Here is an 18,367-nt window from a genome sequence, read left to right on the forward strand (position 1 = left end):
CCCTGTACATATCTCGGCCCCCTCCAAAGCCCCAGCACTGCCTTTTCCTCTCCTATTTTGTGAGACTAGAATCAATGCCTCCTCATCGCCCTAAGACAACCCCTTTCCAGCCCCCGCTAGGATGCTGCTTCCCTGTCCCTCCCACAAGCACCATCTTTCCACCCCGACTGGGCCCTGTTGTTGGAGGGAGGCTGCAGCTGGCCAGGGGCACTAATCCCCTCACCAATCCCCTCACCCGCAATAAAGCGGCAGCAGCTGCTGGGGTGATGCTGTTTAGCCCAGAGGAAATAGTGAGGCTTGGAGCCAAGCGGTCTGGGCTTGCAGGAGGCAAAGTCTGGGCTTTATTTCCCAGATTTTCAGGTGTGGAGTGAGCATGAGGTTCAGTGTTCCATGAGGCTCTGGGCAAACTGGGCAGAGCTTCCTAAGGTCCAGAGACACTGGCTCGACGGGACTATTACCAGGGATATTTCTGTTCTCCTTGGTCTTCCAACTACAGGGAACTGTATGGCATGAACATCAAAGGGCACCATTCACACTGTAGTCTAAGTGAACGGTGTCCCCAGAATTGTGCAGTGCGTAGCTTGCCTGCTGTACGCGGTGGCCCAGCCACTTCTTCCTCACTCAGGCTGGGTTTGCAGTGAGCCTCCCTGGCCACCAGGATTGCCTCCATAACCTTAGCTCATTTGCCCTCCACCATCACTCTGTGGGGGTGGGGGACAAGATTATGACCCCACAGAGGCCCAGAGAGGTCAAGTGAATTGTCCCTGGTCACCCCCAGAGCCAGAGCAGGGTGAGGCTAGAGTCCAAGTGCTGCTTTGTAGCTGCAGGAGAGCGGTGGTCAGAGCCCTGTGCCTCCCAGCGACTGCCGGCTGCTCAGCCCGAGTCTGCAGAGTTGAAGCCACTTACTTTGGAGAGCTGGGGCCACGGTCTTGGAGAATCTGAAGTTGGAGTTGACTCTCGAACACATCCCTGTGGTGTAGTAGGAGCTTCCACACTCGTGAGACCAGAGGGGGCTGCAGGCCTGGAAGCATAGCACAGACCCCCAGTCACTGGGGGCCTTCAGGGTGGGTCCAGGCTCAACCGCCTTCAGCCTAGTCCCAAGCTCCATGACCCAACACGGAACTCCTTTCCAGTGTTGGTATCCCCAGGCTCTAGAGGGTCTTCTTTGAGTTTATCTGAACTCTGCTGCCAGTTCCCTTGGTTTCAGGTGGAATAGAGAAAAACGCATCTTAGAGTCCTCTTTCTCCTATTTGCAAGGGTCTCCATCCCACCATCTAGGGCTGTTCCTCTTCTACCTGCTCACCCACCTACCACACAGGATCTGGGAAAGTCTTTTCATCCGTGGGAATGGACTGTCTGTCTGAACAGGTCACCTGGAGGTCCTTACTGGGCCAACTTCCAGGGCTCCGTCCTGAGAACATGCCCATGGTTCTTACTAGGGGAGGAAAACAGAACGTCTCTGCTCTTTCTCTGAAATTTGCTACCGAAAACATTGTTCTCTACGCCTCATTTAAAGACTGGGTGATGAGTTCCTCTCAGAGTCAGACATCAAAAATGAAAGCCCAGCTCCACGTCTCGATTTTTCTCCTGCTGCTGGGAAACCCGGGCTAAAGTTTGTGCTGTGATTTCCTTTGGTTTGGAGGAATACGTATTCTCCTTCCAATCCCTTCATTTAATTAGCTTTCTATTTTTACTCAGATTTTAAAGGCTTGGTTTTATTTGTATCCTTTGTTGAAACTGCTATAGGTTATTTTTGGAAGTAGGGGGAGAACAAAGAATGGGAGGGTGAATGATGGATGATGAATGGATGGATGGATGGATGGGTGGATGATAGAAGATGCATGATGGATGATGGATGATGGATGATGCATGACGGATGATATATGAAGGATGATGGATGGCTCGATAGATGGATGATGGATGGATGTAGGAAGGGATGGATGAAAGGATGGAGGATGAGGGGGTGGATACATCTACAGATGGATGAGTGGATGAATGAATGAATGGATGGATGGATGGATAGATAAATGGAGAGATGGACGATTGGTTGGGGAATGGACTGATGAGTGGAAGGATGAATAGATGACTTAATGAGTTAAGAGAAGTTGCTATTTATATACCAGGGACTTAGCCTACGCACAGAGGCCCCAGAGGGTATCAATGAGCATCTCAGGACTTGCATCAGCAGAGCCACTACGCTCTCCTCAAGTCCCTGAGCCTCCCAGTCATCTTGTTGCTCTAGTGTCTGGTGCTCCATACCCCAGACGTCTCATCTGTCAACAGAAATGAACTGATGGACAAGAGCAAAGAGTGACACAAGCCCTCCCATCTTACAACGAGTGATGCATTTTATTGGGCTTTCTAGGGTAATTTTTTCCTAAAATCCTCTTTTGCAGAGTTTCTAGGAATAAGTCCCAGAGGATCCTGTTTTGAACCCCCAGCTTCACCCAAAGTCCTGGTGATTCACTGGAACGTGGTGGCCAGGAGCAGGCAGTTCCCCTCTCTCATGCCACCTGCGTGCAAAGCCTGTGTCTGCTCACCCGGGCAGGGTGCAGAGACCTCTACGCGTGACCCGCTGCTGCCTTTCTGTCCCAGCATCCTGTTTACATCACTCATTTGCTTACTGTAGACCCCTCAAACCAGAATGTAAACTGCAGGGGGTAGGAGCTCTGCTGACTGCTGAGTCCCAGTGCCTGGCGTTGGCTCAGTGAGTTGAGAGTGCTCAAAATAATTGTTCAAATGAATGAATGTCTTTATCACCTCAGCCCAAGTACCCTCGCCTCTTTCTTCATTGCTAAGGCCTGTTTATTCTTTAAAAAAAACCCCACAGAAACCTCCCCTGGGAAGCCTTCCCTCTAGTCCTGAGCAGTCCAGGTGGCCCATCACTTGGTAGCCTTTCCCTGGTTGTAGTAACTCTATGTTCACTCATTTTTTGCTTCCCTTCAAAGTCTCTTTAGGGTGTGTCCTATTTCTTTGATCAAATCTGGAGCAGAGATTCGGCCTCTGTCTTGGATAGAGGGCTGGGCCCCCATTGGACTGTTGGCCTTTATTTGTTTTTTTCCTTTTCAGGATTTCTGTCCCCCATCTTCAGGGTATGTGTGTAAAAGGGATCAACCCTTTTTCTTGTCTGGACTGTCCCTCACCCCCCAAAATTTAGGGCACAGCAGCCAGAGTGACCCAGGCAGGAAGCTAGCGGAGTGGAGCGTGTGGGCAGCAGCCTGTTGGATACAGTGAGAGTGTGTGTGAGGACACAGTCAGCCCATGCCTCTCCTGGTTCTGTGAGGAGGGTCCATGGAGCTGGAGGGCCCCTGGGGCAGGAGGGCTGGGGCTTGGAGAGAGGGAGGGGCAGGTGGCTCTTACCAAGAAGCTGTTGTCCTTGGGGTTGGTGGCTAGGCTCAGGCCGAGGCGCATGTTGTCCTTCCGCTCGGACACGTTGGATAGGGTGACCCTTCCTGGGATGGGAGGGAGAAGCTCAGCCTGCAGCCCCCTGCCCACCCCCTACCCAGAGTCTGCTGCGGCCGCTGGCCACCAGAGATGCCTGTGGCAGGGGTGGTGCCAAGTGAGTCCTCCCCACTTCTCTCTGCACGTTGGTGCAGACCGTCCCGGTTTCCTAAGGCCTTGCTCAGACATGGCCTAATCATTTCCTCTCAACTCCCTGTGAGATGAGGAAAATGAGTCTCAGAGAGGCCAAGCAACCTGCCCAAAGTCACACAGGAAGCACATGGCAGAGCCTTCGATCTCTTAGTCCAGAGCTTTCCTTCCTCCAGCCCTTCGATGGACCCCAACCTTGCCCTTGTGTCCCCTCTGACACATACCAGGGCACTCCACCTGGCTTCCTCTGGGCAGTGTCTCCTCCATATGTTTCTTCAAGCCCCCTGCACTGAAACTTACCCACCCCTGCCCTGCTCTCTCAGGGCCGGCTCGCCTGATTCACTGATGATGATAACGGATCCTTTCTCAGTAGCAAATAGCCAGCTAACAAGAGGCTTCTAGAGGTACAAGGTCTTGCTAAGAATGTCAAAGAGCAGGATTATCCTCCAAATGGATGTAGGGAGGGGGTGGTGGCAGATTAGAATCCTATATAGTAAAAGGCTAATATGCAAATTGACCGAACAGCAGAACGAACGGTCGCTATGATGCGCACTGACCACCAGGGGCAGACACTCAATGAGGAGCTGCCCCCTGGTGGTCAGTGCACTCCCACAGGGGGAGCACCACTCAGCCATAAGCCAGGCTTGTGGCTAGTGGATGTCCGATGCCGGCTTAGGCCCACTCCCTGCAGTTGGACATCCCCCGAGGGGTCCCGGACTGCAAGAGGGTGCAGGCTTGGCTGAGGGAACCCCCCTGACCCCCCAGTGTACGAATGTCGTGCACCGGGCCTCTAGTTACTAAATAAATTATGTCAGTTAAGGTTTTACTAGATCATTCTGTCAGGCCACTGAAGGAAAAGGAAGTGAGCTTGAGTTCCCCAGACACGTGTTGGTATGTGCATGAGTAGACGTGCGTGCGTGCACGCATGTGTGTGTGTGCGTGCACGCGTGCGAGTGTGCACATGTGAATGCACATATGGGTATGGGCACTTGGAGGGAGGGTTTGGGGGAAGCAAGTCAGGCATTTCGTTGAGCCCTGAGCCTCCTGCTGTGAGGAGGATCTAGTGTCCTCCCTGCTAGGTGGAGGCGGCAGAGTGGGGGGAGGGGGAGAGCGGGGGCAGTAATTTCTAGGGGCTCCAGGCCTCAGGAGCATGGTTTGCATTTAGCATTGTTGGCACTGGAGGTATGGAGAGCTGGCCCGCCTTCTGGGCACAGGCCCGGGGGCCGGGGGCCGGGGTGGGCATTCACAGAGATGAGCAGAGGCCAGGCCTACAGCCGCCTGACTGCACCGTGGCTGGGGGTGGGCAGCTGTGTTTGTTGTTGTTTCCCTCTGGGCTCCCTCAGCTGGCAGTCAGGCTCCTTTTGAAATCCAGCCCCTCTTGGCTGTGCCGTGCCTGGGATTGCTTTCTGTTTTATCTATCCAAGGACACCAGAGAGAAAATAATAGTCATAACTGTGCTTTTAAAGAACCGTCTCTTCTCACTTACAAAGCACCATCCACACGTGCCCTCTCCGGACCCCCTCTTGGTCCCGGGAGGCCCAGAAGTTACCATTCCCATTTTACAGATGAAAAAAAATCAAGGTGCATAAAGGGTAAGTGACTTCTACAAAGGCAATTGCTGGTGAATGATAGCGTGGGGGCTTGAACCCAGAATATTCAAGGTTCCATCCTGAGCTTCCCATCTGTTGGCAGGGCTGTGCTGGCCCTGGGATGGCAGTGAGGAATCTGGAAAGGAATCCTAGCCCCAACTGGGCAACACTCCCCCCTCAGCGGCTTAACAAATTCTCCCTCCATTTACTTAAGGGGCATGTCTTTCCCTCAGCCTGCCCCCCGCGCACCGCCCCCCCACGACCCCGCCTTTCTCCCGAGTCTCAGTAACTGGAGTCCTCAGTGAAGCTGTGCCTGCTGGGAGGCAGATGGGCCTGGTAGGGAAGACAGCAGTGTTGGAGGAAGAAAGACTCAGGCTCAAGTCCTGCTTCTGCTGCTTCTGCTGCCTGTGGATTTGGGGCAGCCACTACCTCCGCTCTGTGACCAGGAGACACCAGTGCCTTCCTCAGTGGGTCTCTGTGAGGGTCTGGGGACACAAGCCTCTCCTCACACAGGGCCTGCCTTCCAGAACCCCAGCTCCTCATTGGAACCCCTAACTTCTCCCAGCCGGCTGAGCACCGACCTAAGAACCAGGAGGTCACGGTTAGATCCTCGGTCAGGGCACATGCCCGGGTTACGGGCTCGAGCCCCAGTGTGGGTCGTGCAGGAGGCAGCCGATCTATGATTCTCCCTCCTCATTGATGTTTCTATCTCTCTCCCTTTCCTTTCCTCTCTGAAATCAATAATAAAAATATATTTTAAAAAACCACAAAAAACAAAAAATCCCCCTAAGGTCATCCAGGAGTTGGGAAGAAAGTGCCCGCTGTGGTCTTTCACACTGAGATGTGAGTGACTGCCGGGCACTCGGCCTTCCGGGAGAGAGGAAGGCACATTCCTGGCTTGGCAGGGCTCAGAGCCTGGAAAGGCCCTGGGAAAACCCAGGACTCAGGTTTCCCCGCCTTGCATTTTCCGCTGCGGGGAGAAGCTGACAGATGGCCTTCCTGCTGTGCGTGTTCTCCTCCGTGGAGGGAAAGAACACTCCTGCCCTGGCTCGCTTTGCTGCCCAGCTCTGTCCCGGTTCAGGAATGTTTTCAGGTTCCAGTGGTTTCTCACTGCCGGCGGGGGCTCCTCCTCTGCAGGGAAATTGGGTCCACATGGGAACCCGGAGCAACAGCAGAAACTAAACGATCGGTTCACGCATCTCTGTCCCCACCTGGGCCAGGAGCTGCTTTCGGAGGCCTCGGTGGCCCAGCCCCGACCCCAGTGCCTGTACCTTCCATCAGCCCTCTTGCTCCCTCTGCCCAGGCACAGAGCCATTCTGTCCAACAGAGGGAGCTTATTCCCACCCCAGCGCCTTGCACTTGTCTTCCTCTGGCTGGGATGCTCTGGTCCCATTTCACTCCTTTTCACCACCAGACCTTTGTTCAGATGCTCTCTGCTCAGAGAGACCGTCCTGCTGAGAGAGACCGTCCTGCTGAGAGAGACCGTCCTGCTGAGAGAGACCGTCCTGCTGAGAGAGACCGTCCTGCTGAGAGAGACCGTCCTGCTGAGAGAGACCGTCCTGCTGAGAGAGACCGTCCTGCTGAGAGAGACCGTCCTGCTGAGAGAGACCGTCCTGCTGAGAGAGACCGTCCTGCTGAGAGAGACCGTCCTGCTGAGAGAGACCGTCCTGCTGAGAGAGACCGTCCTGCTGAGAGAGACCGTCCTGCTGAGAGAGACCGTCCTGCTGAGAGAGACCGTCCTGCTGAGAGAGACCGTCCTGCTGAGAGAGACCGTCCTGCTGAGAGAGACCGTCCTGCTGAGAGAGACCGTCCTGCTGAGAGAGACCGTCCTGCTGAGAGAGATCCTCCCCACTCACCCTGGTTTATCACACACAGCCTTTCTCTCTACCTGGGCTGACTGACCTTCATCCTAGTTTGTCTACTCACTTACTGTCTCCTCCAGCGGGGCCCTTGGAGTCTTGTTTTCTGCTGTGTTCTCAGTAACTAGCATTGTGCTGAGCACATACTAGGTGCTCATTAAAGTTTGGGGGACATACTAGACTGGAATGGATCCTAGGGTCATCGAGTCCACCCTCCTCATTTTACACACAAGCAAGCAGAGGCTCAGAGAGGGGCTGTGAAGAAACTGCCCAGCTGGGAGGAGACACCCAGCGTGGCCTGCTTTGGAAGCTGCGCTCTCCAAGTGGCGATGGCTGGGATCTGTGAGCTACCAGCCAGCCCCCACCCCCCTAGTCTGTTTCCTCCTGAAGCCTGGGCCTCGCTGTCCCGGGGTTTGAAATTCCCACCCGTGGTGCTGACGCAGATAGGAGCAGCAGGAGTGTGCAGCCCCGAGGGCCGCCACTGAGATCGAGTTCTTGGGGCTTTCTCTTTGATGCGGGCCTTTTCATCCATCTGCTTACGTCTTGGAGCTCTGCCATCCCCCCACCTCCCCACAGAGCCCACCCCACTGCTCTAGGGCGCAGGCCCCCCTTCTGGAGGAGGGGGAGGCGCAGGGTCCTGGCCCTGGGCAGCCAGTCCTCTAGGGCAAGGCCTGGAACCGGGGCTTCTCAGCCCACATGGAACTTTTACTCCCTTCCGTAAGCAAGTGGAGTAAGTGGTGGCCTGGCCACTGTCTGACCTTCAGGACAAAGCGGAAGTGCTTTAGAGGACTGGTGTGTGTACTTTAGGGCATGCCTCCCTCACCCCCCCCAACACCCCCGACCCCTAGATTTTACAAGGGCTGGGAAGGCCTGGAGGCTGCTCCTAGCACCCGCCTATGGCTGAAAGCTCTTCAGAGGAACAAAGCCTTCATTTCAGAGGGGCGGTGTGAGGTAGTGGCAGTAGACTGCCTGGATTGAAATCCAAGCCTTGCTGCTGGTTAGCTGGGGGACCCCAGGCAGGCCCCCTCACCTCCACATGCAGTCATTTCCTCCTTTGTTTAATAGTTAAATTTTATAGGGGATTAAATGAGTCAAAACATCTAAAAGTGCTGAAACCAGTGCCCGATGAGGCGTGAACATCATCTAAGATGTATGAGTGTGAGCTGTGGCTGTTAGCACTCCCAAAGCAGAAAGGGGACAGGATGCGTTTTTCTCCTGCTGGGAAGGGGCAGTGGGTGAATCAGAAGGAGCAGTGCCCTGGGACACTGGAAGCCTGGGTTCGATTCCCGGCCAGCCTCGAACAAGCTGTGTGACTGTGGGAAGTGGCTTCCTCTCTCTGGCCTCCGAATCCTCATCTTTAAAACCGGGGCAGTGAACCAGCTGGGAGGAGCCCGTGTGAGTCTGTATTTTACGCCTGTCCCGCCCTACACAGTGGTTGGCCTCACTGTGGCGAGACCAGAGCCCCTAGTTACCCAGGTTGAGCTTCGTGCAGTTCCCGTGGGTCACCGGACACTTGTACACGTCTCCCGTCTTCTGGTGGCCATTGGTTTCCAACGGAGCACCCACGACAAGCCTGGGAAGGAAGAGAAGACACGTGAAGATGCTGGGGGAGGTGCTCCTTCCTGGTAAAGGCTGGAACCTGGGGGGCAGTGATGAGGGGAAGGTGAGGTGTGTGTGGGGGGCATCCTGGGGGAGCGGCCACATGCTGACCTTCAGACTGAGACCTTTGCCTCTCTGGGGGAGGGATGCTGGGCTTTCAGTGTAAAGTCTTGGGGCCTGTGGCCCCCTCCAGGCCCTTGCCAGGATGTGGAGATACGGAGATGAGGACCACATGGGTGCAGCAACAAATGGGATGGAGGCAGTCCCTGGAGAAGGGCAGGGCGGACATCATGGAGGAGGTGATGCTTGAGTTGGGCCTTAACGGTTGAATAAGAGCTTTTCAAATGGTAGGAGAGTGGTAATGGTGGTCCTTCAGGCAGAGGAATGATTTGGAGCCATGGGGCCTTTGCCATGGCTCCCTGCAGGGCCTCTGTCCTCACCTTACCTGACAGTCTTTCAGCCAGTGACTCAGATGAGGGGCATGTTGCTCAATGGTCATGACTGTCCCCTGAGCCGCTAAGTCTTTGCTCAGGGTGGGCCAGGCAGCCAGCAGGGCTCAACAGGGCCCAGGGACAGCCAACCATCTGGGGCTTCTGCCTTGAGCCTGTGTTGTTGTGAGCTTATTTGGAAACAGGGTCTTTGCCGTTATAATTAAGGATCTCAAGATGAGGTCATCCTGGATTACTAACCCTTGCAGGGAACCCACGTTAGAGGTTTAATATGGCTCCCGCAGTAAAGGTGTCTGGGATATGTTGAACTCTCTGTGTTAAACCTTTTGTGACTGTTTAACTCTGTAGCCTGAGGCTAGGCTGACTACCCAGAAAGCCGGAATGCCGCCCGAAGATAAACGCCAGGCCCCTGGAAGGAGGTTAATGAATGTATGGAGTGCGGATACCTGCCTGATGTTGTCTGTTAACTTAGAAACGCAGTATTCTTTCTGGTGGTCTATGTGACCGCCCCCCATATGCTTTTACTACTAACACCCTATAAAAAAGAGACCCTGTCCGGGGAGGGGGGTGGGTTTTCCCCCGGCCGGCCACCCCTGGGAGCGCAGCTGCTTTGCCCATGTAGGTAAGTTTCTCCTATTAAAGCTCTTATGCATTTGACTAAGGCTACGTGTCAGTTCTTCGGAATCAATCCTGAATTAATTTAGACTTTGGGGGCTTTCCCCCAACAGCCCTAAATGCAGAGTGTGTCCTTATAAGAGACACACGAAGGAGAGACTGAGAAGAGACAGCCACGTGAAGACAGGAGCAGAGCTGAGAGGAGTGCTGCCACAAGCCAAAGAATGCCTGGGGCCCCCCGGAAGCTGGAAGAGGCAAAGAGGGGTTCTCTTCCAGAACCTTCCGCGGAAGCACAGGCCTGCCGACACCTTGTTTTGGGTGCGTGGCCTCCAGAACTGTGAGAGAATACAGTTCTGTTTTTGTAAGCCGTCTACTCGGTGCTGATTTGTCCTGCACCCGCTGGAAGTTAATACACCTTGCTCACATGCTCTAGAAAGCAATGGGTGGCACCCCTTCCCGGCTTGCCTAGACCTGGCAGTGCACCTCCCTTGAGGCCAGGGAGAATCCCACCTCCCCCTATGGCTCCCCAAAGCCCCTTCTATGCTGCCCCTCCCTTCCCCCCAGATGGAAACCCAGTGCTGATATAAATCGAAACCCTGAGGGCAGCCGGGGTGTTCCTTCAGTGACACCCGCCACCCTGTCAGCGCCGCCTGCCTCTGGCACATCTGGAACCCTCTAGGCTTTGGGTGCCTGACCAGCTCTCAGCCAGCAGCGGCCTCCTCTGCTCAGGCCCTCGTGATAACAGCGACTCAAGAACGGAACCCTCCCAGGAGGCTGCGCTGGCAGGGCAGGGGTGCCTCCCAGGCCCTGTGGGACAGAGCTTAGATGAACATGAGTTTTGGGCACAGGTACGGGTGAGACACTGGGAGCAAGATCACCTTTCTGGAGCCCTGTCCCCCCAGCAGCGGCCCACCCCCTGGCAACTCGGCCCAAGAAGAAGCAGTCAGTCATTTTCTGACCTAAGAGGGTTGAGAGGGGACAGGCCGGGAGGTTCCGGCTCTACCGACTTTGGTGTCTTCTGGTGGTCACACTGCCCCGGCCCGCCTCCCCCCTCCCCGCCTCTCTGTGCTGTCAGGAAAGAAAGTGAGGTCTGAAGTGGGAGTTAATAGAGCTCTGTTAGAAATTAAGAGTCTATGAAATAAGAGCTGAGGTTTCTCCCCTGGGGACCAGATAATGACGGATTCTAAATATATCACTTATTAAGCATGCCCATTTTGGACTGGCAGGAATTAATAGGGCTCATAAAATCTGTTTGTCTAGACAATGTGATTTTTGGCTACGAGAGAGAGAGAGAGAGAGAGAGAGAGAGAGAGAGAGAGAGAGAAAGAGAGAGAGAGAGAGAGAGAGGTGTCAGTGTGTGCGACTTAGGCGCCAAGCTTGCTTTGCTGGCTGCTCTGGTGTTCAAGGTCAACCTGATAGTTCAGCAAGTCTTCCAGAGGAATGTGCCCTCCAGCACACCCTGCCCTAGGGGAGTGCTGTCTGGAAGGAGTGCCTTCGAGGAACAGCTTGCAGGGTGCCCCTGGGGGGATCAGGCACAGTGGGTTCTGGATGAGGAAACCATGGCCATCTCCCAGAAAAGCTGCCTCGTGTCTCAGAAAACACCCCTGCAGCCTGACCAGGCAGACTCCCCACATTTCTTCTCATTTTACAGATCGGGACCCTAGGCCCCCTGGCCGGCTCGGAGGGACCCCAACACAGGGTGAGGTCTTTGGGCTGAGAATCCAGGGGCTGGTTCTTCATCCTGATTCGGTCACCTGCTTGCCCTGTGGCCTTGAGAAGTCATTGACCTTTCCAGACCTTGGTGTTCTTGGCTGCGAAATGGGGTTAGCAATTCCTGCACTGCCTACCTCTCAGGGGCACCGTGGAAAAGTCACCGATGTCAAAGGACACCAAGAAACAGAAGGGGTTGAATCAAGGTGAGCTCTGCACAAAGACTGCTGGCTTCCCAGAGCCGTGTGTCCTGGCAATGGTCAACATGCGACATGCAGGCAGTAAATCTGCCAAGTCTCAGGGACCCCGAATTTGCTACAAGACACAGAACAAGAGCCAGCCCTTACCTCCATCTCCATTCCCCCAGAGCTGATCTCTCTGGTATCTGTGGCACTACATGAGGTGGCAGAACAGGGCTTACTATCCCCATATTACAGATGCAGACACTGAGGCCCCAGGAAGGGAGCTGACCAGGCCCCACAGATTGTGGCAGAGAGCTCTCCTGAGACAGCTTTCCCGGTGTTGCCCCAAATATCTCTTCGCCCTGAAGGAAGGGCCTGGGTCAGCCCTCCTTGCCACTCTTGAGTGTCGGCATTACGTGCGCCTGTCGGGCTTGAGGTTTTGAGGATATGATTCAGTCTCACTGCAAGGGGAGAACTGCCTAAGCACAGGGAAAATGTTTGCGTCACCACCGAGACCCGCCAAATTGCTCCCGGGGTCTGGCAGCCCCTGCCACCTCCTGCGGCCGCAGCCTTATATAGCCATCTGCAGCTTCAGGGCCTGCTGTGCCTCGTGGAGACTGGACACCCTATACCCTCTGGCGTGGGCACCAGCACAGCATGGCAAACCCCAAAGGTCGTGGCGAGCATTGGGCCCTTTCCATGGGCTGTGCGCCGTGACTCACTGGCTGTGGGCTCCCGGCATTCTTCCCATGGAGGCGCGGGGATCAGGGCTGCTGCGGATGGCAGAATTGGTGGCAGGCTTCAGCCACAGCCCTGTAAGACCCCTCCCTGGTGGCTGCCCTCTAAGCAGGGCCTGGCCAAGGGAGGAGGCTCACCGTGGATCTGGCCACCTGAGGAAGGCAGGACATGGTCCCGCTGGGCCCTGGGTTCCTTGGCTCCCAGCAGGACACAGGCTACGGGAAGGGGTTTCTGGCTTCCTACCTCACACCCTCTCCAAGGCCCCATGGGCACTCATCCTGACTTCTGCTTATCGTAGGCTCCACCCTTCAAGGCAATTTTAGTCCCTGAACCTTTTAAAATGCCCGCTCCTATAAGAAAAAAAGGTAACATGTGCCTCCAATGTGTGTAGAGTTTTATGTTAATTAAACCAGTGTATATTAATTAAACAACTGTCAATCTATATATTAAATATCCATAATCCAGTTTTTTCAAATAAAACGTAAACCTAAATAGATCTTGAATCATTTTGTTTCTATACCCCCGTATCACATCCTGTACATCCTCTGTGGTATGCACACCTTACCCTGGACATCAGTCCTTTAAGATCCAGCACAAATTCCCACCTGCTCCAGGAAGCCCTCCATGATTACTCCAATGTTTTCCACATAAACCAGCATGTAATCCCTGCTGTCTGTTGTGGCCAGTGTTTTAGTGTCATCTTTCCTTCCGGGTCAAGATGTTCTTGTGTGCCTTGCTGCACTAGCATAGGGTGATCTGCAAGACTCTCAGAAAGAGGTACCCACTGGCTTCTGTGACCTTCTGTCTCACAGTCAGCAGAAGCAGCAGCAGCAGCAGCAGCAGCAGCTTTGGAGCTTTTGGCTTTGCCTCCGGCCTAAGAGGAGCCTCCAGATTCAGATCCTGGAAAAAGGGTTGCTGAGAAATTGTGTATTTTTCATGCACAGAGTTTCAGTGGAGTGACCCAACTCCCAATTAACGTTGCTTGATTCCCTGGTTTCCACTTCCCTCTTCTCAAAAGTCCTCATTTCTGTATGGGATTCAGGGGACCTGGCTCCATGCCCAGTTATGGAGATGAAGCACATACCCCAGGCCAGGCCAGCTTATCTCCTGGCTGTAGGTACTGAGCCAGGTGGGCAAATGCCTTAAGTCACCCCAATCAGAGTGAATCTCAGGACTTCTGTTTGGGCCTCAGGGACCAAAGTAGTTTCTTTCCTCTGGTATGTAGATGCAAGCCCTGGGGCTGCTGGCAGTGACCGTGTGACAATGAGAGGTGTGCGCCGATGCATTGTGTGTGTGTGTGTGTGTGTGTGTGTGTGTGTGTGTGTGGTGTGTGTGTGGCTGAGAGAAGCATCTAGAGGAGGAGTTGAAGTCCTGATGATACTATGAACCCCTGGATCAAACTGTACCTGAAGCTTGCACTCTTCTGATATATATATAAGCAATAACTACTTTTTATTGTATAAGCCCAATTGAGTTGAGTTTTCAAGTATTTATAACGGAAAACATACTAACTAGAACGTGCAAGGCCAAAAAGAAAAAGCACATAGTTAAAATTACTCTTAGAAATCCATATATTCCCATACTATAAGAGGAACATGGCCTCCAAGACCAATGAGAAAGGAGCAGATTCACATCCCCAGCTCATGCTCCACCTGGGCAGATATTTACTGCATGAGAGATGGGTGGACTCTTAGACACCAAGCGCATTCTTTTCCTCTGGTTAACTGAATGCGTAAGACTGTCCCGTGGCCCAGCCTTAGGGAAACTGAAATCCTTGTGTACTATGTGCATCCCATTTACACAACCATTTGAATAGGGAGCCCTGCACTCGGAAGTTCCTGGTTACCTGGTAACTAACCTGGCAGACCTCAGAGCTGGGGGAACGTGGTGATTCCTTGGGCTAACCTCATCGCATACCAATGAGTCCTGGAAGGCCGGGAGCAGGGAAGTGCTGTGTCTGAGGTCTTAGAGCGGACGGTGGCAGAGCTGGACAGTGGCCTGCCTCCCAGGGCAGTGCTCCCTCAGGCCACAGACTGGGGAAAGCCTGGAGGTAGGGGCTGGGGCTCTAGGCCCAGCTTGGCCTTTTACTGGCTGTGTGTGGCGAGGCAGGTGTGAACAGCTTAGTTTCCCAGCAGATGGGGTGAGCAGATGCCATGGGCAGAAAAAGGCCATTAGATGCTTGGGGGAGGAAGGAGGAAACCTCCAGCTGATGGGCCTGCCCCTGGAGGAGATCCCAAGCCCAGAGGCCAGCATGGACCACTGAGGAAAGGCCAGATGTGTGCTTCATCCCCACCCTGGCCAGCCTTTTTGCTCCTCGCTGCAAGACCTGGACCTCACATCCCAGGAAATCCAATGATCACTGTCTATTCTTTTCATTTCAATGATTCACCTTTGATGCAATTAAATTGTTTTTGATTTTGATCACCTTTGAGGTGATTGGTTTTGAGGTTGGAAGGGCAGTTAGTATCTGAGGCTCAGACAGTAGATGTGACAAGCCTGTGAAGAGACACTGGTCAGTTTCAGAGCTGGACTATGGCAAAAGCCCGAGGTGTTCAGATAGCCCAGCTCTGGGGCATGCAATGCCCAGCATGAGGACATGGCTGCCTTCCCTGGGGCCAGTTGGGCCGGATCCTCCTCTCTCACACCCTCCCCTTCCCCACCTGTTCCTCTCTCGCGGCACCCTTTCTCCATGCAAACCCACCGAGGCTCTTTGTTCCATTTCTCTCCAGGCTTCGTTTCCCTTTTCTGAAATCAGACAGGGGCATCAAGGAGGGGGCTCCACTTGAGGAGCAGAGAACTCAAGGGAACAAAGAGAGACTATTTCTTTAGCGAGGCGTTTTTCTCCCTCTCTCCATGGAAAATGTAATCTCCTCCAGCCAGGGTGAGGATGGTGGCTAATGTGTTCAAGATGGGGCTGGGAAGTGCTGAGCACAGCAAACTCATACTGGGGGTGGGGGCCCTGGGGCTGCACTGGCTGGGGGCAGCTCACCTGGGACCTGCCCGAGGGGAATGAAGGTACTTGCTTTTCTTCCTGGGCTTGTGGGCCTGGACTCTGGGGGAGTTGGGGGGGAAGGGCAGGAAAATAAGGCCCCCTCTGTTTGCCAGCACACCCTTTACTCTCTCTACCACTGTAACACCCTCATCAGTGATGGGAATCCTTGGTGTGTATTTTAAAAACACACAAATACTGTTATGCTTAATTTTACATGTCAATTTGACTGGGCCATGGGGTGCCCAGTTATTTATTTAAACATTAGAGGCTTGGTGCATGAATTCATGCATGGGTGGGGTCCCTCGGCCTGGCCAGCAATCGGGCTGATTGGGGCTGTGGGAGGTTGGCTGTGGGAGTGCACTGACCACCAGGGGGCAGCTCCTGCATTGAACGTCTTCCCCCTGGTGGTCAGTGTGCGTCATAGTGACCGGTCGACCAGTCATTCGGTTGCTTAGGCTTTTATATATATAGATTATTCTGGATGTGTCCATGAAGGTGTTTTTGGATAAGATGAACATTTTAATTGGAAGACTGAGTACAGCAGATTGGCTTCTCTACCATGGATGGGCCTCATCCAATCGGTTGAAGGCCTGAATAGAACAAAAAAGCTGACCCTTTTCTAAATAAGAGAGAATCCTTCCTGACTGCCTGTCTTCGAACCGGGACATTGACTTGCTCTTACCGTTGGACTCAAATGGGAACATCAGCTCTTCCTAGGTCTCCAGCCTGCTGGCCTTCAGACTGCACTACACCATCGGCTCTCCTGTCTCTAGCTTTCTGACTCACTCTGCAGAACTTGGGACTTGTCTGCCTCCATAATCACGTGAGTCAACTCCTGATAATAAATCTCTTTGCATACAGACGGTTTCTGACTTATGATGGTTTGACTTATGATGTTTTTGACTTTACGATGGTGTGAAAATGATATGCATTCAGCAGGAACCATTCTTTGGATTTTGATCTTTCCTGGTCTAGCACTGTGCGCATGATAGATACTCTCTCGTGATGCTGGACAGCGGCAGTGAGCCCAGCTCCCAGTCAACTCCGTGATCATGAGCGTGAACAAGCGACACTAGACAGTGTATTCATTGTGTTAGATGGTTTTGCCCAACTGTAGGCTAATGTAACTGCTCTGGGCATGTTTTAGGTGGGCTAGGCTAGGCTACAATGTTTGGTAGTTTAGGTGGATTAAATGCATGTTAATTATTGATTTACGATATAGTATTTTCAGTTTATGATGGGTTTATCGAGATGTAACCCCCGTCGTAAGTTGAGGAGACTCTGTATATGTACATCCTATTGCTTCTGTTTCTCTGGAGAACCCTGACTAATACATTGACACAGTGCTTGTTATGTTCTGAGGGCTTTACACACATTGTTTCATGTTGCTGAAGGTCCACGCCCTTATTCATCATTAAATCATAAGAATTCATTGAGCTCCTATTAATGCACCACGCACTGGGGCATGATGATGGATGTCATGTTGGCCCTGCTTTCAGGAGGCCTCCAGCCTAGTAGAGGAGACAGGCCAGTCAACAGGCCATCACAGCTCAGCAGTGGTTCTCACCGTGGTTCTCAGCCCCTCCCCACTGAGCTGGTTAGAAATGAGACGTCTTGGGCCCTACCCAGACTGACAGGATCAGAAGCTGAAGGTGGGGTCCAGCATGTGGGTTTTAACAAGCCTCCCAGGAGACGCTAATGCACACCCAAGTTTGAGAAGCATCAGAACACAGTGTGAGAAATGCTTATGTGGGGAAGCAGAGTCATGGCGACCTGCAACACTGCTGAGCTCAAAGCCCCACATCCCCCTCTTTGCCAGGACTGCAAGGCTCTGTATTACCTCCTTGCTGCTCACCTGTCTGCCTCCGCTTTTACCAGGGCTGCCAGAATGCTGCACAGCCAAGTCATCCTTGAGGGCTCGGCTTCAATGTCACCTCCCCATAGAGGCCTTTCCTGACCACCTGTCGCTAGAGTAAATCCCTGAAATATAGCTGTCGAATGAATTAGAATGAATTAGCCAATCACCTGGCTTAGTGGGACGACTGTAATCCAATAGTCTGCAATTTGGGATCACTGACCGCAGGCCCTCCATTGTCTCCCAACACCTGTTAACCCCACTGGGAGGCAAGGCTGTTAACTGCTCTGGGCCTCAGTGTTCTCATCTACCAAATGGGACTACATACATCTGGGCTACTTACCACCTAGGGTTTTGAGGGTGATGGGTCCCAGACCTTGCTGGTCACCAGAATCCCCTGGGGAGGTATGAATGCAGACTCCTGGGCCCCATCTCCAGAAGGCTCTAATTCAACCAGTTGGGGACACAGCCCGGGGAATCTATTTTTAGAAGTTCCCAGATGTGCAGGCAGGATCGGGAGCCCTGAGTGAAGGATCTGCTGAGGAAGCAGATGTGAGGGCCCCTGGACCTGTGAAAAGGCATGTGTTCCAGGAATTGTCACCACATCTGGGGATCATGACCACCGCAGCCTCACTGACGGTCCAGACACGGTCCAGAATTGGGTTTCACACAAAAATTGTTGTTTCTTTTGGTCACAAGAAAACACATAAGAAATACCTACTTTAACAGGTACAAAAAGCACCAACTTACTTTAAAAATATTGTTTAAATTGTTTTTAGATTATAAAGGTAATACATGTTCATAGCATGGAACTGTGCACAGTAAAACATGCAAGGCCTCTGCTTCCTCTTCTCAACCCAGCCCTCTGCACAAAGCTGCCATGAGTGACAGGGATGCAGGAAACCTCCTGGGCATTTACGTATGAAATTAAAAAATGGACTCCTTTACACATGTGGCTCTATAGCATGCTTTTTCACTTATTTATCCTATCTAATAAAGAGGGATATGCTAATTGACCCTCATGCCATCACAAAGATGGCGCGCCCACAGCCAATAAAGAGGGAATATGCTAATTGACTGCCCCACCCTCAAAGATGGCAGTGCCCACAGCCACAAGATGGCAGGCCCAGTCCCCTCAGCCCCGCCGGGGCGGCAGGCACAGCAAGGCCGGGCCTGCCTCCAAGCGAG

At 53.2% G+C, this 18,367-nt stretch overlaps 1 protein-coding gene across 1 annotated transcript in view; it reads right to left on the bottom strand.

Annotated features, from left to right (window-relative positions):
- Positions 1 to 18,367, bottom strand: part of ITGA11 (integrin, alpha 11) — a 93,311-nt gene that overhangs the window by 55,923 nt on the left and 19,021 nt on the right. The window contains exons 2-4 of the mRNA XM_014536307.1: positions 8,512 to 8,612; positions 3,361 to 3,452; positions 907 to 1,021 (exon numbers count right to left, since the gene is read on the bottom strand). Coding sequence (XP_014391793.1) covers positions 907 to 1,021; positions 3,361 to 3,452; positions 8,512 to 8,612 — 308 coding nt within the window. The remainder of the gene's footprint in view (positions 1 to 906; positions 1,022 to 3,360; positions 3,453 to 8,511; positions 8,613 to 18,367) is intronic.

This window comes from Myotis brandtii, unplaced genomic scaffold (genome assembly GCF_000412655.1).
Source record: "Myotis brandtii unplaced genomic scaffold, ASM41265v1 scaffold160, whole genome shotgun sequence".
Lineage (NCBI taxonomy): Eukaryota > Metazoa > Chordata > Mammalia > Chiroptera > Vespertilionidae > Myotis > Myotis brandtii.